General features: G+C 36.9%; 1 protein-coding gene across 2 annotated transcripts in view; it reads right to left on the minus strand.

Moving 5' to 3' along the window:
- Nucleotides 1-21,691, minus strand: part of LOC150096126 (organic cation transporter protein-like) — a 156,005-nt gene that overhangs the window by 29,327 nt on the left and 104,987 nt on the right. For both annotated transcript variants that reach the window (XM_090408869.1, XM_090408870.1), the window contains one exon: nucleotides 10,631-10,812. In XM_090408869.1, the coding sequence (XP_090264995.1) occupies nucleotides 10,631-10,812 (182 nt within the window). The remainder of the gene's footprint in view (nucleotides 1-10,630; nucleotides 10,813-21,691) is intronic.

A 21,691-nucleotide genomic window follows, 5' to 3' on the forward strand; every position in this document is an offset into this window, starting at 1 on the left:
TTCGTTCCTGACCGCGATTCATATCTTGAAAAGTATGTATCTGGAAACCTAATTTTCCATTATATCTTATGGGAAATCAATTAATCCGTTCCTAGATTCAAAAATAAAAATAAAAATTCAAAAAATAAAAAAAACTATTCTCAACTAAATGAAGAAAATGCAAAGAAATGGAGAAGGAATGAAAAGGAGCATTTTTATGCTATAAATATGCATTTTGTATACCATTACATATTAATTTTTATTTATGAAATCTTTGGTTTTACATGATTAGTATGAAAATCATCTTCCATTAAATTGTAAAAAAAAAATCGATTTTCTTGTGGCTGGTTTTGTGGTTCAGGAGTTTTTTGATTTGTTGTCATCAGTTGCTTCTTTTTGCCTCTTAGGTGAGGGAGGTTTAAAAAACCTGTCCAATGTTGATTGAATCTGTTGTTTCCTTAACAATTAATAATAAAGTGATTAATGACATTGTCATTGAAGATATTGGTGGCTCTAGAAGAACACCTTGATTTGGACGCCACTTGTTAACCAATTCTTGCAATTCGCCTTAGTGCTGCAAGATTTTTTTTACGTCACTTGTTGGAATTGCTTCCTTTTTGTTGCTGTCTTCTTTGTCCTCTGAAGACATTTGCTTTTTCTCCTCATCCCTTTCTTTTTCTCCCTTGCTCTCTTCTTAACTCCTGTAGCTCTTCAGTGGTCAGCTCAATGTTGTGCTCCTCGTCTGCTTCATCAACTTCCAAATGCATGGTTTTTGCCCAGGGAGACAACTGTATCTACAATGTCAATTTTGCTTTCAGGTCCTTCCAGTGCAGTTCCTTGGACACAGTCGGCCATAACGTTTTCCAGGTTGATTTTAGAGTTCTCACAGAAACATCTTCCCATGCCTGACTAATAACATGCAAATAATGAAGTGATTCTTCCAGAATTCCCTGAGGGTTAATTCTGTGTTGGTTATAGTGCAATCTCACCAAAGTTGTAGGCATTAGTGAAACTTGGCTGTCAGAAGAAGATGTGGTCACTGGAATTGAATGTGATGGGTACAGTATTTTCAGGGAGGATAGTGAAGATAGAACAGGGGGAGGAGTATTGTTGATGATAGCTGATGTGTTGCAGCCAAAGAAAGTAGTATATCAAGATGATAGAAATGTGAATGAGAGTTCATTTGAGGCGGTCTGGTGCGAAATAGTGACCAATGCAACCAAATATACAGTTGGATGCTGCTATAGGCCAGGAAGTACAGGGAGAGATATTGAATTCATGCATCAGCAAATTAGTGCAATGAGTGCAGACGTAGTGATTATTATCGGGGTTTTTAATTACGGTGATATCATTTGGAAGGAGGAAATATCACGTAGTAAAAAGGAAATAGAGTTCATACATCTTCTATGAGATAATTACTTGAAACAGCACATAACTGAAGGGACACGTAGTGTGAGAATGTTGGACCTGGTTACTGGTTCAGAGGTTATATGCAAAAGTAAGGTGTCCTCGTTACCTCCAATTGGTGAAAGTGATCATGTGGTATTGACTTGGGAGGTTGCAAAATCTGTGGATTTTTCTCTTAAGAAGGGGTATATATGGAACTACAGGTTAGGCAATTATAACAACTTTGGAGTGAGCTTGCAGCCATCCTATGGCATAACATATTGCAGGGGAAAGATTTTAGCAGTGCATGGGATAAAATCAGCAGGTATCTGAGGAAAGCAATATCAGATTGTGTCCCCATGGTCAGGAAGTCAAACAAGGCAGGCATTAGATGGATGAGCAGTAGTATCAAGCTTGATCTGCAAAAAAAGAAAATGTTACGGAGAATTTACAAATAGAAAGGCGATTAGTACACCCATGAGCAGTACAAGGTTCAAGCTAGGAAGGTTACCAACATAGTAAGAAAAGCTAAATCAGATTATGAGAAGACCTTAGCCAAAAAGATCAAAGGCAATCCCAAAGAGTTCTTCCACTATGTAGAAAGTAAAAGGAAGAATGACTTCGGAAGGATAACTTTAGTGGGTGCTGATGGTATTGAGGTGACAAAATCAGATATAATAGTCGAGTTACTGAGTGATCACTTTTCAGAAGTCTATCACCCAAGTGAGGATATCTCTGTACCTGTAGCAATAACTAATGTGAGAATTGAAGCTAAAGAATCAGAGGTATTTAATATATTGCAAAATTTAAATGCAAACACTGCTGTAGGCTTAGATGGAATATCAGCTCGGGTGTTGCGTGAATGTGCAAATTAATTGTCAAGCCCTCTTACTTGGATATTTAATTTAAGTTTGAACTCTGGTATGGTCCCTAAGGAGTGGAAGTTAGGCAAAGTGATTCCTTTGCATAAGGGTGGCTCTAAAACTGCGGTAGTTAATTACAGACCAATCACCATCTCAGGAGTAGTGGTAAAAGTATTGGAAAAGTTGGTTAAAGACAAAATTCAAGAATGGATGGATCAGGATATGATACTCTATAGAGGCCAACATGGTTTTGTTAAAGGTAGATCCTGCCTTAGCAATCTATTAATTTTTCATAATAGAATGCCATCTGAGTTGGAGAAAGGAACTGGCTACACAGTGGTACTTCTGGATTTTGCTAAGGCTTTTGACAGGATACTCCATGGAACACTGTTATGCAAATTGGAGCAGATGGGAATGGACACTAAATTGGTGATATGGATAGGAGAATGGCTCAGAGAGAGATACCAGAAGGTGGTGTATGGAGGAGCCGAGTCCAGGATGAGGCAGGTGACCAGTGGTGTGCCTCAGGGCTCTGTGCTTGGGCCATTGTTGTTTACAGGGAGATATTCAGTTGTTTGCTGATGATGCAAAGTTGGGGAGCACAATAAAAAATCAAGCTGATGTTGAAAGTTTGCAGGATGATTTAAATAAGCTTAGAATGGGCAAAAAATAATGGATGTCAGTTCAATGTGGAAAAGTGTAAAGTCATGCATTTTGGGATTAAAAGATTACCAGCTGTGTACTACATTGATGGAACAGTACTCCAAGAGATTGATGAGGCTAGGGACTTAGGGGTGTTGGTAGATAGGGAGATGAAGTTCAGAGGACACATTGCTAAGGTGTCCAAGATTGCATATAGGATTACTTGGTTGTTGAGGAACACACTGACATCCAGAGATAAAGAGGTTATTATTCCCCTTTATAAAGCATCGATACTTCCACATTTGGATTACTGTACTCAGGTCTGGTCACCTGGATTCCATGGAGATGGGGAGGCTGTGGAGAGGGTTCAGAAAAGAGTGACCAAGTTGGTGAGTGATGTAAAAAATGCTCCCTACATTGATAGATTGAGAGTTTGTGGATTGCAGAGGTTGGTTGATAGGCAGAGAAGAGGGAATAGGATAGAAACATTTAAATTACTGAAAGGTTTTTATAGGATTGATGCAGGAGAAATGTTTCAACTGTGTGATAGTGATGGAAGAACAAGAGGTCATAACTGGAAATTAAAGAAGAGTGTGGTTAATAAGGGTGTCAGAACAAGGTTTTTTGCCTGGAGGGTGGTGAATGAGTGGAATTCATTGCCTGACTAAGTTGTGAGCTCTTCATCTGTAAATGAATTCAAGAAGAGATATGACAGATATTGTTTTGCTAGTTTGGGTCTCCTGCGATGAGTCTACTGACTCTGTGGAGATACCCGTAATAATAATAATAATAATAAATAATTTCAAAAGATCTTTGGAAAATATCTTTGGAAAATATCTTTGGTATAAAGCTTTTTGAAGTTGGAAATAACATATTGGTCCATTGGTTGTAGGAGTGGTGTGGTATTAGGAGGCAAGAACTTAATTTTGATGAAATTAAACTCTTCATCCAAATCTTCTTCCAACTGTGGTGGATGTGCTGGAGCATTGTCCATTATAAGAAGAACTTTCTTAGGAAAGATGATTTCTAAGGCCGGAACAGGCCATGCTAGGCCTAAATCCTTGATACGCATGATGATGATGATGATTAAGAGAGACCTCCAGGGAGTTAGGGACACCAGCTATCAAACTTATTCTTGAATTCATTCACACTGCTTGCACTCACAACATCCAATGGCATTCCATTCCAATCATCCACCACCCTATGAGAGAAAAATCTAGCCCTCACCATGTGCAGCCTTGTTGCACACCTGATTTTACTTCAAACCATCCTCCTGTACCTTCTTCAATTCTAACTGCTGACTTACAGTTTAAATAGAGATTATGTATTGCTTGATATAATGTCCCATTTACACCATATAGTAGCTGTAACATTTTAAAGAGCTTTCCTCTTGCACCTTATTATATGTCTTTTCCAAATCAACAAAACTTAAATACAAATCCTTGTTATATTCCCAAGATTTCTCAACTATTTGGTTTGTTTGGATTAATTTGTTCACTACTGTGAACAATTACTAAGAAATTACTTCAATAACATTTATCATAACAGAGACAAATATTGCCTAACACAACTCACCACGACTCTTTACACAATTAGAAACAACAACCCATATAGTGGAGCTGTGAGAGCATCTCATGAAATCATGGAAACTACAATCTTCAATGCCTGTGCCCTACATCCATAAAAAAAGTACCAAACAACATAAATAATGTATAGTAATCTTTCCTCATGAAAGTTAATCCCAGCTTGGAAGTTAGTGGGATTACACTGCCTCAACACATGTTCATCTCCTTATCCTTACTATTGTTATTATTACTGCTATATTCATGTATCAAAGAATGAATCCACCTAGCATTTCATATATTGAATTCTTTAAACTGAAAAGAAACTGCCCTGCTGTAAAAATGGATATTCATCAAAAAATATATATTATTTTTACTGCAACATGTAATATTGTAAATTATTACCGAAGCTATTACTATGATTACTACTATGATTACTATGGAGGTGTCTAATAATAATAATAATAATAATAATAATAATTACTTATTAACTGTATAATTATTTACTAAATGCAAATTAATACTATGATTATTGTTAATAACAATATGCGTGAATTGTATTAATTGCATCATACATGAATTGATATACAATTGCATCAATCAATTATTATATCCTTTGCATCAATGTCAAATATGCAAATTATAACATTAATTCCTTATAATCTGTATAAAACCACTTGTAAGAAATATAGTAGTGGTGACCTAAATTTTACAATATCTGCATGTAATTTATTTGAGAGATAATAACCTGTTAGGGTGAAAAAAAAAAGCAATATTACTAGAGAAGAAGCTCTAGCTCTCAAGAATATTGACAATAATGAACTATCATGATACTTAAAGGTGACAAGGGAAACACAAAGGATTTTAGACACAAATACCACATATCTAAGATAAATATCTTATCAGGGACTCTGCTACCTACAGGAAGTTGGGTGTATACCAGTGGTGTAGCTAGAGCTTTTGCCGCCCGGGACAGTCCCTGAATTTGCCGCCCCTTTCAATACACACCAAAAATACTCCAAAAAGTTAAAATGACGTATAGTGAAATAAATTAAAACACGATGTTTATTTTTGAAGTAAAACTTTAATTTCAACATTCTAAAATGTTATTTTTCTTGCTTTTCTGTTAGCATAATCGTCGATGACATTGGCAAAGTATATTTCATAGTAATGTAGGTAATTCTTAGTCAATTTTATTTAGAAAAACTCCTCTTACAACTAGCAACACTTACAGCAATTGTGAAGAAAATTCGTAGTAGTATTACAATATTTGGAAATGAGTTCTCCAGACTGTATTTTAGAATTAACTGCAAAAGTTCAAAAAGGTTCAAAGTGACGTCCAGAGAGAACCATCCCCTCTGCCCCTCCCTAGCAATGCCTCTGGTGTATACCACACATAAGAAGATGAAAAGGAATGACAGATGAATGACACATAAGAAGACAAAGATTTTAGAAAATGAAAACGAATGATGTTGGTATGAAAGATCCGTGAATGGTACTGTATTGCGATTCAATTATTAGAGGTGTAGTGAGCGAGAAGATGCACAAGGTTTGTTCTCCTGGAGGTAAAATGAATAGAGTGATTGAGAAACTGGATATGAGGAGTAAGTGAGCAAAACAGTTGGTAGTGATGCTGGTCTAGTTGGCCAAGTGGTTAGCTTATCCGATCTCCAGCCAGAAGGCTGTGGGTTCAAATCCCACCGTGGGCATGGATGTTTGTGATTGTCTGTGAAAATAGTAGTGGTGGTGACCAGTAGATGGCATAGGCGTAGATGATGGTTTGCTGTAGTTGGTGGACTGGTGGTGAGTGGTGGAGACAGATAGACAGATGGAGCTCGATGAGTCGTTGGACTCCTTGGAGATATCACATAATAATAATAATAGGGACAAATGACTTGACTGGGAACAAGAAATATGTAAGATTGGATATTGGGAGGGTGCTAAGACGGGTAAAAGATAATAGTGTGAAAGTAAAGGCAGTCCATGTGTTGCCCAGATAGGACAGTGATGAACTGAGACAGAGAGTGTAGATTGTAAATGATATCTTAGCAGAAATGTGTGAAAAAAAGGAGTGCAGTTTGTTAATGTGCAGAATGAGTTGGAAGAATGAATTGAATTGTATAAGAATTTGAATGGTTTTGGTGAGAGTCATTTGGAGAGACTGGTGCTGGAAGGTAGAGAAATGAGTGCAGAGAATGAATATGATCAAGTAACACGTGATGTGAAAGAGCAGGTGAGTAAGGAAGGAGAGATTGAAGTGGTGGTTATGAACGAATGAATGAATAAAAAGTGGGCAGTATAGAGAAGGAGAGAACATGTGTGCAAGACAAACACAGAAACTGAGAGGCTCAGGATAGACATAGGAACACAGCATGAGAAAGGTTAATGCTCCAAGAGGATGTGAATGCCTGTATAGACAAAAAGGGAAAGGAATGACCTGGGATCAAGGGAAAATAGTTGAATTTGAAGAAGGTTCTAAGATGAATAAGGAAAAAAAGAAATGGCTCAAGTGAAGTATGGAGAAGTCACATCTAATAATTGGTATCAGTGAAACTTGTTATAGATCCAGGAATGAGCTGATATGTTTGTATACAAATGCTATAAGTGTGAGAAGAAGCAAGGCAAATGAAATGGTTGCATTGATTGAGTCTATTAACCCAAATATTTTTGGAATAAGTGAGGACTTAGTTGGATGAATATGACATCTTGAAAGGAATAAAGATGGAAGAGTATGATGTATATTTGTGAAGATAGAAAGGATAAAAAGGGAGAGAGAGTGCTATTAATGATAGAAAAAGAGTTATGTTCATACAAGGTAGAGATGCAAGAGGGAAATAGTGACAATCGTTTTGAGGCAGTATAGTGTGACGAACAGAATAAAATACTTAGTCAGAGGTTGTTATAGACTTGTTAATGTGGATGGTAGTAACCATAAAACGTATAATCAAATTGGCCAAGAAAATAAGAAAAAGTGATCATTATGGGCAATTTTAATTATGCAAATATAAAGTGGGATGATGAGATAGCAACTGGAAGTAAACAAAATTAGTTTTTGAGAGACAACTACCTCAGGCATCATGTAACAGAGGGCACATGAGGATTGAGGATTCGATTATCTCATCAGAGAATGTTATTATAAATCAGGTGTCAAATCACCCTCCAGTTGGTGAGAGTGACCATAAAGTGATTATCTGGGTGGTTGCCAATCATGCAAGGATTTCCATGAAGAAAGGGTATATTTGGACTACAAGGAAGGTTGGTCGAATGGTAGAACCTCTGCTACTAATGGCTTGCAAAAAGTTAAGCAAGTTTGAACGGGGTTAGTAGTTGGAAGGGGTCAATCGTTCGATGCTGTTGACACACTCTCCCTCGATGAGTCTTTTGACTCCCTGGAGGTGTCACATAATAATAATAATAATAATAATTATTATTATGAGAAACTCAGGAGACTGCTTGCAGGTGTAGCATGGAATGAAGAGTTGGCTGGAAAGGAGATTAATGCTGCTTGGGTGATATTCAAGAACTATCTAGTAGAAGCAATGTCTAAATGTATTCCAAGGCTCTCAAAAGGTTAAATAATGTAGGTGGGAAATGAATGAATGAAAAGATTAAACATGCAATACAGAGAAAAAAGGCATTATGGAGGCAACATAAGAGGAGTGGTAATAATCAATTTCATGAGGATTACAAAGAACAGGCAGGGAGGGTGACTTAGTTGGTAAAGGTAGCAAAAGTGAAGTATGAGCAGCAGTTAGCTAATGAAGCCAAAAAAAAATCCTAAGCAGTTCTTTCGATGTAGACAGCAAAAAAAAAAGAATGATTATGGGAGGATGACTGATTGGAGAAAATGGTATAAGAACAACTTTTGCAGAGGATATAGTTGAGGTATTTAATGAGCAGTTCATAAAAATCTTTCATTCTTGTGAATGTGACATCATGGACAGTTTGAGAGCAGTTGATGATGAGGAGAGACTGATTGTAAGTGAGCAAGAGGTATATCGAGAATTGAGCAAACTCGATGTTAATAAGGCTGTGGCATATTTTTTGATAACATATCACTGCATATTTCAAAGGAATATGCTGAAAGTTGGCATTTGCCTTGATATATTTGTTTAATATGAGTCTTGCATTGGGTCAAGTTCCAAAGGAGTGGAAGGAAGGCAAGATTGTGCTGCTTCATAAGGGAGGTGAGAGAACTCAAGCATCAAATTATAGGCCTATCTATGTGTCAGTTGTTGTGCTAGAGAAGCTGGTGAGAACAAGGATCCAAAATTGGGTTGTCAACAATGATATTATCTTTGATGGATAGCATGGATTTGCTAAAGGGAGGTCATGTTTTAGCAATCTACTTATTTATTACAATTAGGTTACAGCTTCATTGGACAAAGGAGATGGATGCATAATAGTACACTTAGATTTTAGAAAAAGCTTTTGATAGTTTACTGCATGGTAAGTTGATAGTCAAACTAGAGCGGATTGGGTTGGATATTAGACTAGTGCATTGAATTGTAGATTGCTATCTGACAGGTATCAGCAAGTTGTGTATGGGGAGCAATATCCCGGAAGAGGAAAGTCACTAGTGGTGTACCTCAGGGGTATGTTTTAGAGATATTGCTGTTTAACCTGTATGGTAATGATATTGGGGAAGTTTGGAATGGGGACATTCAGTTATTTGCAAATGATGCAAAGTTGGGATGAACTATGAGGAGTAGAGCAAATGGCCTTAAAAGAAGACTTGGACAGATTGAGTGAATGGGCACAGGAGGGGAGATACAAGTTCAGTGTTGCAAATTGTAAAAACAAAGATGGGATGTCGAATTTACTCTTGATTAGAATATACATATTGTTGGAGGTGGAGAAAATAATCAATCTTGCAGTGATGATGGATAAGGATCTAAAATTTAGAGGACATATTGTGAAAATTGTGAGGACAACAACATATTTTGACAATGATACGGAGGACACTAACTTATAGAAGTATGGAGATTCTGGTTTCATTGTATAAGGCACTGATTAGGCTACATATGGACTACTGTGCACCACAGATTCACCTGGTTTTCAAAAGAATGAAGAAACAAGATCCAGGATCCAACTACTAACCCCACTTACTTTCCAGCCAACTCTTTTCTACATCAACAGGACTCTGGACTATACATAAATCCTAGTCTAGAAATTGCAGAAGTAAGGAGATTCTGGTTTTATTGTATAATGCTCTGATTAGACCATATATGAACTACTGTGCACAGATGTTGGAGAGGGTCCAGAGGCGATTGATCAAAATAGTTTCTGATCTCTGGAATGTGAATATGAGGAAAGGTTGAGACAATGCAATTTGTAGAGTCTGGTGGATAGGAGGAAGAGGGGTGATATGATAGAGATGTACAAGTTGGTAAGGGGTTGTTATAGGATTAATGATGAGGAGGTTTTCATAAAATATAGGAGATTGGGGAAGAACAAGAGGTCATCCCTGGAAGCTGTATAAGGAGGGTGTGAGCAAGGGAGTGAGAAGAAGGCTTTTTGCATGGAGAATTGTGAATGATCAGAATGCATTGCCTGAAGGAGTGGTGTCTGCAGAGAATTTAAATGTGTTTAAGGCATGGTATGATGAGGACCGATTAAGGACAGCATGATAATAATAATAATAATAATAATAATAATATATTAATTTTATTATAATATTAATATAATACTAATAATAATAATGGAACGATGGAACAGGACTCTATGATGTCTTGGGTTACAATAAGATAAAGGGAAGGATTAATTAGTTAATCATAACAGGACTACAGGAGATTTAATACATGTTCTAACAGTTAACTTTTAATTTCTGAACTGGGCTGATTTAATTTGTTTTTCTTCACCAGAAGAGGTTCAGCTAGACATACCACAGCTAACAATAGTACACTGTTAAAGTTGCTTTTGTTTAGTGTGTATATATATATATATATATCAGGAATGTGAAAACTTGAGTTTCTTGGAGAGAAGCCCTGCTATATTTATATTAAATCAGGTACATCATCTTCAACTGAAAGAAGTTTTAAGAATGGTTTTCACATTCCTCGGATGGAAGATAGAATTTCACTGGCCAGAGCAAAGCGGCAAAACCACATCAAGAGCAATATTTCATGTTCAATTGGTCTGACCAACAAAAAAAAAGAAAGATAGTAAAAAACAACAAAAAAAAAGCCAGCAACTTACTGTTATATTCATATATGGAGCAACAATTAATCCTATGTGACCAATCATAATGCATGATCCAATGCCTACACCTCTGATAGAAGTTGGAAAAATTTCTGCAGAATAGACTAAAACAATGGAACGAGATGATATCATGCACAGTCTTTCACCAATTGAAAGAGTATTCATCATCCATAAGGTTCCTGAAAGTAGAACAAATTTGAATATTTGTATGTAATTTTTTATTCTGATACTCAGAAGGTATATGCATTTATAATAGCAGCTGCACTCATTCAGTAGAAGGATTGGCAGCTGAATATTATACATGATACTTAAAGATTAAAACAACATATATCTAGGAAAACAAAGAATTTTATTTACAACAGTTCCACTAATAAAAGATTGATGATGTACATCATAACATGTTTATTAGCATGGACAAAGTTGTGGGTTTAATAATTTGTGAAAAATCAATCAAATTCAATCCATGAGGAAAGAATGTGTGTGACATTACAAGGCTTGTGATTATGAAACACTTACAAGACAACCTGGAGTATATCATGGGATAAGGAGTTAGGAAGAAAGGAGATAAATGCTGCTTGGACACTGATCAAGAGCTATTTAACATCAATAATAATGTCTGAATGTATTACAAGGACCAAAAGACCAAATAAACATGCAATTTAGAAGAAGGCATTGTGTAGTCAGCAAAAGTGCAGTATGAGTAGAAATTAACTCAAGCTAGGAAGAACCTAGAGTCTGTTTTCAATATTTAGTAAGTAGAAGAAAGAATGATGTTAATGGGTGAAAATGGTAGAACTAGTAGCTGTTTCAAAGGATAGTTGAGGTATTCAATATTAGAAATTCATCTAAGTAAGTGTGATAACATGAAAAACTTGAGTGTAGAGAGAGAGAGAGAAAGAATGGGAGAGGATAGACTGATAGTGAATGAGCAGGAAGTATACAAAGAATTGAGCAAACTTGATGCCACTAAGGCAACAGGACTTGATGATATATTATTGGGGAATAATATGTCATCAAGGGAATGTTCCAGGAAGTTAACAGCAGCATGGTGTACCTGTTTACCAAGGGGAGTCTTTCAATTGGATAAATCTCAAAGGAGTGAAAAATTGTTCCATTTTATGAATGTGATGCCTAATCTAAAGCTACAAATTACATGTATATCTGTGTGTTTGGTGTTGTGGTTAAAGTGGAGAGAGAGAGAGAGAGAGAGAGAGAAGATGCATATGCAGTGATATACTTAGATTGAGTGCCGTTATTAATTCAGTGCTGCAAAGTGTAAGGTTTTGAATTTAGGAGGCAATGATGATATGTGAAGTATATAATTCATGAGGAAATTTTGAAGAAGTTGTGATGGGCAGAAATATGAAATTTACAAGTTGCATTGCTAAAATTGTTAAGACATTCCTTGGAATTATGGTAATGATGAAGAGAACCTTGACATGTAGAAGCAAAGAGGATATGGTTCTATTATAGAGTGTTCACATTGGGCCTCCCTGGTTTCACATGTTACTACTACTCAAGTGTATGAACCATGGTGTTGAAATTGTACAAATGAGAAGGAACACTCACCAAGTTTTTGTAAAAAAAAATTTGGATGAAACTTGTAGCATCTCTGGAACGTTTGAACAACCCAAGCCTTACATATTTCCACAATTCGATTTTTTACCATTCTTTTAAACTAGGGAGGTCCAATGTGGACACACACACACCCCGTATAATACTCTGTTCAGGTGACATATGGATTATTGTGCACAGATTTGGTCACCTGGTTTTCATAGAATGAGGATATATTGGTGAAGGTCTAGAGATGATTGATTAAGGGAAGAATATGACTGAGAGACATAACTTGGTGAGGGGTATATGTGAGTATCACCCATGAATAGTTGTAGCACGTTAGTATTGTGGAAAGGCTAAAGGTTTGATAATCTAAAACATGGAATGTTTTCAATTTACTTTTAACTTCCAAATTCCACTGTGGCATGAACTCTTGTGAAAAAGTTTAGGTGATAAACTATTCTTGTCATCTTTTGTTAGACCACCATTGTTATGAAGATCTTCCACTCATGTTTACTGAAGACTTGATATGGCTTTTAAAAGTTTGGTGGTTGTTTCTAAATTTCAGAAATAAACACTGAACATTTAAAAAGCCACATCAAGTCTTCAATAAGCATGAGTGGAATACCATCACAACACTGTTGGTCTCACTAAAGATGACAAAAATAGTCTACTGCCTAAAGTTTTTCACAAGAGTCTATGCCACAGTAGATTCTAGAGGCCTAAAGTAAATTAAAACATTCCATGTTTCAGAATATCAAACCTTTAGCCTTTCCACAGTACTAATATGCTACAACCATTCAGGGGGTGATACATATTTTTTAAGTTGCAAATTAAAAGAAATATCTATGTATTGTAATATGTGACCTTGTGGTTTCTTGACAAAGTGAAGAATTATTATTATTAATCAGGTCTCCATGGAGTCCAAAGACTCATTGTGGGAGGTCCTTCCTAGGAAACATAAAGTCTATCATACTACTCCTTGAACTCATTGACTGTTCTTGCTCTCACCACTCTATCTGGCAATGCATTCCATGGTTTAATCATCCTCCATGCAAAAACCACTCCTCACCCTCTTGCTCACAGTTTCCTTTTGCAACTTCCATGGATGGCTCTCTGGCATTGCTCCCTCCCGCTATTCCACCAAGCGAAAGAAGTCCCCAGTGTCAACCCTGTAACTACCACTCAACAGTTTAAAAGTCTCAATCACATCACCTCTCTCCTTCTTCTATCTACCAAACTTTGCAGTCCACATTCCCTCAGCCGATCCTCATAACTAACATTGTACAGTCCCAAAACCATCTTTGTTATCTGCCTCATACCCTTTCCACAGTTAATTTATCCCCTTCAAATCCTGGAGACCAAATTTGAGAACAGTAGTCTAAGTGTGGTCTGATCAGGGTCTTATACAATGGAACGATAACTCTTTTATCCCTGCATGTCAGCGTCCTTCTTGGGATTGCTGCAATTTCAGTTTTCTATCAATCATCACCCCCCCCCCCAGATATTTTGTCTCCCCTACTTCCTCCAGTACAACTCCTCTAATCGAGCATGCAGCCTTCCGTCAATGTATCCCAAACTTCAAGACCTTACATTTTGCTGCATTAAACTGACATCCCCACTCATCGCCCATCTGTCTAGTTTATTCAAATTCTCTTGCAGGGCTGCTGCATCTGTACTATTACTAATAACCCTTCCCAGCTTCACATCATCTGCAAACAACTGAATCCCCCCCCTGCAATCCATTGACAATATCATTGATATAAAGGTTAAACAATACAGGTCCCAGTGCAGAGCCCTGTGGGACCCCACTTGTAACCTTCTGCCTCCTTGATACTGTCCCACCATACACAACTCTCTGATACTACCTCTCAGACAGCCAATCGTAATCCAGTTGACTAATCTGACATCTAAACCTAAGTGCTACAACTTAAATATCAGCTTATCATGTGGCACTCTGTCAAAGGATTTTGCAAAATCCAAAAAAAAAATGGCAGTATATGCCTTTCCCTCATCAACTGCTCTTGTCACTTTATTATGAAAGGCAATCATATTATTATTATTATTATTATTATTAAACAAGACCTCATGGAGTCAAAGACTCATCTAGGAGGTCCTTTTATCTTACACACACATCTCATCATACCGTGTCTTAAACACATTCAAACTACTTGCAGACACCACGCTCTCAGGCAAGGCATTCCAATCACTCACAACTCTGCACGAAAAAAACCTGCCTCTCACTCCCTTACTCACACCCTCCTTATACAGTTTCCAGGGATGACCTCTGGTTCTCCCCTGATCTCCCACTATTCTCTGTAGAACTTCTCCACCATTGATCCTATAACAACCCCTTACCAACTTGTAGGTCTCTATCATATCTCCCCTCTTCCTTCTCTCCACGAGACTCTGCAAATTACATCTTTTCAATCTTTCCTCATACTCAACATTCCAGAGGTCAGAAACTACCTTAGTCAGTCGCCTTTGGACCCTTTCCAACATCTCTTCATCCTTCTGAAAACCCGGTGACCAAATCTGGGCACAATAGTCCAAGTGTGGCCTAATCAAAGCCTTATACATTGGAACAAGTATCTCCCTACTTCTACATGTCAGTGTCCTCCGCATCATTCCCAGAAGTCTTTGTGTTGTCTTCACAATTTTGGCGATGTGTCCCCTAAATTTTAGATCCTTATCCACTATCACCCCCAGATCTCTTATTTCCTCTACTTCCAACAATATATTCTCACCAAGCATAAATTCTGCATCCCATCTTTGTTTTCCAAATTTTAAAACTTTACATTTTGCAACATTGAACTCACATCCCCATTTGCTTGCCCAATCACTCAATTTATTCAAGTCTTCTTGCAAGGCCACAACATCTTCACTACTCTTTATGGTTCGTCCCAACTTTGCATCATCTGCAAACAACTGAATATCTCCATCCAAATCTTCACCAATATCATTAATATATAAGTTAAATAGTAATGGCCCTAAAACAGACCCCTGAGGCACTCCACTAGTGACTTTCCTTTTCCTGGATATTGCACCCCCATACACAACTTGTTGATACCTATCAGATAGCCAGTCTCCAATCCAATGCACTAATCTAATATCCAACCCCATCTGCTCTAGTTTGACTGTCAACTTATCATGAGGTACTCTATCAAAAGCCTTTGTGAAATCCAAGTATATTACTGTGTATCCTTCTCCTCTGTCCAAGGAAGCAGTCACTTTATTGTAATAAGTAAGTAGATTACTAAAACATGACCTCCCTTTAGCAAGAACCTCTTCTCATATTACTAAAGCAAGAGCGCCCCTTAACAAATCCATGTTGGTTCTCACAGATAATATTATCCTCATCTGCCCAATGCTGTATATGGTCCCTCACTAATTTCTCCAAGATCTTAACAACTGCTGATGAAACACAAACTGGCCTATAGTTAGACACACCCAGTCTGCTACTGCCCTTATGCAATGGCACCATCTTACCTTCCTTCCATTACTTGGGTACCTTTTCCATAGCCAGACTTTCATTGAAAAGCCAAGTCAAAAGAGCTTTAGCACATTCTCTCAAAACCCAGGGTGAAATACCATCCAGTCCCACAACTTTACTGACATCCAGGGTACTCAGTATTTGGAACACACTCTCCTTTTGCACCTCTAAACCTCACTCCTGCTCTATTCCTCTAGTATCAAAACTTACTTCTCCAGGATGAAATACTCCAATAAAGTGTTTATTGAACAATTCCACTATGTCCCCCTGCATCAGACACTCTGTTCCCATTTTTATTCCACAGTGTCATTCTTCCACAATCATTTCGCTTTCTACTGGCCACATAGCTAAAAAATTCCCTAGAATTATCTTTGGATCTTAGTGCCAATCTCTTCTCATATTCCAGTTTCACCTTCCTTACCATATTAGTCACTCTCCTGGCATGAGTCATATATTCTTCATGCATCTGCTCTCCACCCCTCTCCTTATATCTCTTCCATAACCTATTTTTCACCTGCAGTTCCTGTTTGATATTGTTTGTCATCCACTTTACACCAAATTGTGTCCTCTTCTTCACTCGTGGAATACAGCTTACTATTGCTGCTAACAAATATTCCTTCACAATTTCCAAAGCACTAATGATATCCTGGCCTTCCCCTTTATGGAACTGCCCCAAGTTGATATCTAAGACTATTATAATTACCTGCCTTATAATCACATACCTTCCCATTTCTTTGATACTCCTGCATATATATTCATCTTCCAAGTCAAAACCATGGTCTCTCTCTCTCTCTCTCTCTCTCTCTCTCTAACAGGGGGGAGAGATGTCATCTCAGTTATTATCAGCTCTTCTGATGCTATGACCAAATCTAAAACTCTTGATCCTCTTGTTTCCTCTATTACATGTTGCCTAAGACATCTGTCTATAAAGAATTCCAGAAATTCCATTCCCTTATTACTACATGCATTTTCCTCTTCCCAACTTATACTGCTGTAGTTAAAATCTCGATAACAATCATTCTTCTTGCACTTGCCAAGCTCAACTGCCTAAATATCTCCTGCTATATATATATAATTTGCCTAATGACTGAATATATATCTCTTTGATATGTGTTAATCAATTGCACCGTAGAGCAGAATTTCTTAGTCATTCATGAAAAAAATAATAATAATGATTAAGATCAGCCTCCCATTTCAAAGCCTCTAAATAATTAAGATAGCATTACTTATTTCATTTACTGTTTTTCAGTTACAATGATTGCTCAAATGATACACCTCAAATTATATTATTGAAAAAACTGAGTTTTTATTAAGTTGTCATGATACAAAGTTAAAATAAATGAACTAGTTTCACTGCAGATTATATGTGACTTAATTGGGATAAAAACAAAATATAAATATGGCTAGCAATTGTAAATTATAAGCTAACAAGTGAAGCTTGCAGGTGGGGTCTTGTGATGGTAATAATAATAATAATATGGAGACAGTGGAAGGTTGCAGGAGTCATCCATTTTCCAGCATTGTTTAGAAATAATTAGCTGAAAAGTTGAAATCTGGTTTATGAAAAAATCTGATAAAAGATTTAATTTTTTAAATTTAAATTAAACTTAAATTAAATAAAATTTTTATATTTAATTTTTGATATCATGTGATTTGAGGAAATTATGAAATGTTGCTGAGAGTCAGTCCTTGGATCTTATTGATAGAGCCATGATAAAAAATTACCATGGTTGATTCCTTTATCTGATGAGAGAGAGAGAGGAAAACATTTACTAAATAAGACATGGAGCTCTTTCCCAATCAATATCATAATGTGTATGGCAAGAGTGATGAATTAGACCTCCTCTTTGTTTCTGTTATGAGCTATGTCTCCAAGATGTTCTCCTTTTCTTATCTCAAAACTTCTAGAAGTCTAACCTATATAGGGAAGGCCAGAGGAACAAGGAATTCTGTAAATCCCAAGATGTTTGCAGAACAGGTTAATGTCTTTGAGAGAGTGGAGGAGGCTATGGATGGCGAAAATAGATTTGTATGCCACTTGATATCATGTGATTTGAGGAGATTATTACCTCAAATCACATGATATCAAGTAGGGCATATCAGGATTTGGCTGCAGATTAGGATTAGAGAATAGCATTTTTTGGATCAGTTTTCCTAGGATATCTATTAAGAGTGAGTTGTTGGAGTAGAATTTACAGTTTGTCATTTTTCTCATCATTTTTTAGGACAGAGGTAGCATGCTTTTTAAGATTAATGATATTCCTATCTTTTGTGAGGGGGTAATGCAGAGATGAAAATGGAGGTAACGTCCAGTGTGAGTTGCTTGCAGTAAATATCTGATGTGAATCTATTTTATTTTCAGAATATTTTAAGATGAGTTTGTTAAGAAAAGGTATCGTCCTTTGCTTTCCAATGTGAATTTTATTTTTTGATAGAATGATTGCATGAAGTAAGGAAGCTGGTGAAAATTGAAAGCAAAGGATGCAGAAACTCAGACAACCAAATCTGAGAAGTAGTCCAGTCCAGATAAAGAGTAGTGGTCCAGTACGTTAATGATATAGGAAATTACCTGAAATGAAATATTTGATTACTGATGATGATGCAAAACTGGGTGGAGAAATAGAAGGGAATGGCTATCGGTTTAATGTGGCAAAGTGTAAGGTTATGGATTATAGTTAACAGCTATATACTACATTGAAGGAATAGGGCTGCAGGAAATTAATGAGACTGGGAATATGAGGTGCTGATGGACTGTTGGTTACAGTTCAGAGGGACAAAATAGTTTGCAGGATTATTTGGTTATTGAAGAACACACTGGCAGGCAGATGAAAGAAGGTTATTAAATCTCCTTATAAGGCTTTGATACAACTCGCATCTGGGCTATTTGTTGAACCTAGTTTCTTGGAGATGGGGAATATGTGGCAAGGATAGACAAGTTGTGGCAGATCTATGGAGAATGGTCCTTATGAGGAAGGTTGAAGATATGTGGATACAGAAATTAGTTTGCAGGTGGAAAATGGGGGAGGGTGAATATGATAACAACATATGTTACTTGAATGATAGGACTGATGCAGAGGAAATTTTAGATAGAGAACTAGAAGTCATCTCTGGAAACTGAGTTTGTCAGCACAGGGGCATGAGGACTAGGTTTTTTGCTGGAAGAGTGGTAAATGAGCAGAACAAGTTGTCAGAGTGAGTGGTAAGTAGTATCTCATGAATGAGTTCAGAGCAAAGTAATGATAGATGCAAATGATGATTAATGCTTAACAAAATGTTATTAGGGGCCTTCTGAGATGAATCTATCAACTTCATGGAGTCACCGAATTAGAAACCTTTATGGAGATGTATGTAAATATCACTTATGCAGTGTATATGCAAAATATTTTGTCACATGCATCACCAGTAGTTCTAGACACCTATTTAAGAATGATGCTGATCAATAGTTATCAATGGTGTTTTTCACAATGAGAAAAACAAAGGATCTTTCTTTTAATAAAGGGCTTATTGTGGTTGCCTGTGTGGCTAGAGCCATGAATTTGAAAACAGCAAAGCTGACTGGTTTCTCAAAAGGTGAGATATCCCAAGTGTATAATCAGTGGAAAAATAACTCACATTGTTTATCTAAGAGGCATAACTGTGATCTTAAGACACTCTGTCAGGAACAGGATTGTCATCATCTGAGAAGGCTTATGCAGAACAAATAGAACTCCTGTGTGCAGCAGTTGACTGAAGCATGTTCCTGACCCATATTTAACCTAACTATGCACAGGGAATCGAAGAGGATCGGTACTGGCAGTCACATGCCTATATGGTAACTACTTTCTGCAAAGAACCAGAAAGTTCATCTACAGTGGTGTCGGGAACACTGCAACTTGATCCTGGAAGACTGTACAAAAGTCATGTGGCCTGATGAGTCAGGGTACACCTTGTTTCGTTTCATACCAACAGTAGGCAGAGAGTTGAGCAGAAGCACCATGAAGCAATGAACCCAGTTTACCTTATAAACACAATGCAAGGTTCTGGAGGTAGGGGGGGGTCATGGTGTGGGACATGTTCTCTTGGTATGGAATAGGTTCCTTGATATTGCTGGAGGGTAGGGTGTCCTCCAAGGAAAATCTAAAAATAGTTGCTGATTAAGTTCATCCTGCAGTGTTAACTTTTTATCTAGCAATGTCATCCATGAAACAACCATCACCTGCCATCATGCAAGAATTCTTCAGCAGTGGTTCAGCAAGCATAACATCATCTTCCACCATCTTCTCTGGCCACAACAAAGCCTGGATCTGAACCCCAATGAGAATGTATGATACATGTTAGAAAAATAGATCTGGGAACAAATTCCTCTTCTGTCAAATCTGGGCCTGCTAAAGAACCGTCTGGTGAACACTTGGTATGTTATAGATGCAGATGCAACCCAACACCTCATGGAATCTATGAAAACCTGCATACGTGCTGTAATTTGGACTAAAGGAGGTTCAACACGGTATTAAATAAAAATTTCTAATTCGGTGGCTGGTATGTGTAGAATACACAGAGTAAATGAAAGAAGAGAGTCTTATGGCATATTAGGATTATATGCAAAATTTGAGGATAAAGATCCATCCATTATCACATGCACATTGCATGTGATAATGCATGTGATCCATCCATTATCACATGCAATGTGCATCCATATGGAGAGAAAGCTAGCAAACCACTTCTGGAAGTCAGACAGACCATATTATGGAAGCTTACTTAACAAACCTTTGTGCTAAACCCAATCAAATGGCTTGGAGATATTGAGAGCAACTATCTGAGACTCACCAAACATTTCCATGCCATTTGTCCAAAGGTAGGTAACATAAGCAAGATGATCCCCTGTTGATTGACAGTGGCAAAATCCATACTGATAATCATTCATTAGTTGAGATGAATTCAAAGTAGACCAGAAGCTGAGTGTTAATGGTTTTCTCCATTACTTCAGAAAGAAATGAAGTGAGTAAACCCAAACAGTAATTTGATTGTATCACACATAAAATTAAAAATGTATTTAAAAAAACATAATTATGATCTCTTATTTGATTTTACCACCAAATGGTATCACATTCTGCAAATAGTTCTGTTTTTCTGTCTGATCAAAAATTCATCCAAAAAAACACCATGATTAATCCAGTGCTTTATTTAAATATTTTTTAAATATTTCCTTTCTCTAATACAGTGGTACCTCAACTTACGAACCGCTCAACATATGAACTTTTCGAGATACGAACTTTTTTCATATCCCATTTTGACCTCTAGATACAAACCTAGACTTGAGATACGAACTGTGATGCTTTTCTTTTCAAATGAACTAAAGTCTGTTTTACATTACACTTTTTTTAACTTTTTCCCCTAGTACTAGGAACAGGCTTAATGCAGAGTACAGCACCAGCATATATGTATGCACGTTTAGCTGAATGCGTGCTGAACCGCCTCTAGTGTAACGATTGTTGTTACTATGTCATTTTATCTGAAATATGCCGAACGCTGCACATATTTGCTTTTTTGTGTATCTATTTCAGTATTTGTGTAAACAACAATACACTTCATGCAGATTTTTTTAAGTTTTTATTTATTATGTGAACTGTATGTATTTCTTTTTATAAGTGACGTGTTCTGAATAATCTACCAGATAAGCGTCATTTCACTGATCGATCAGCATATTATTTTCAACATGGGACTAAAGAAAACTAAGAAAGAAGAGAAGAAGAAAATCATAATAGAAATTAAGAAAGAGATTGTGGAAAAATATGAGAAAGGAGTCCGGCAAAGTGATCTGCGCAAGCAGTATGACTTGTCCAAATCCACCATAGCTACAATTGTCAAGAAAGCAGATTTTTATAAGGAACTGGACGTGGCCAAAGGAGTATCTATCGTGTCATCTCAAAGAAATAAAGTTATGGAAGAAATGAAAACTTTACTACTCATCTGGATTAATGACATGCAACTGAAAGGAGATAGTGTATCTCAAAACATGACATGTTTACAAGCTC

This window comes from Typopeltis vanoorti, chromosome 19, assembly GCF_054136105.1.
Source record: "Typopeltis vanoorti isolate ZY-2024b chromosome 19, IOZ_Tvanoo_1.0, whole genome shotgun sequence".
Taxonomy (NCBI): Eukaryota; Metazoa; Arthropoda; class Arachnida; order Uropygi; family Thelyphonidae; genus Typopeltis; species Typopeltis vanoorti.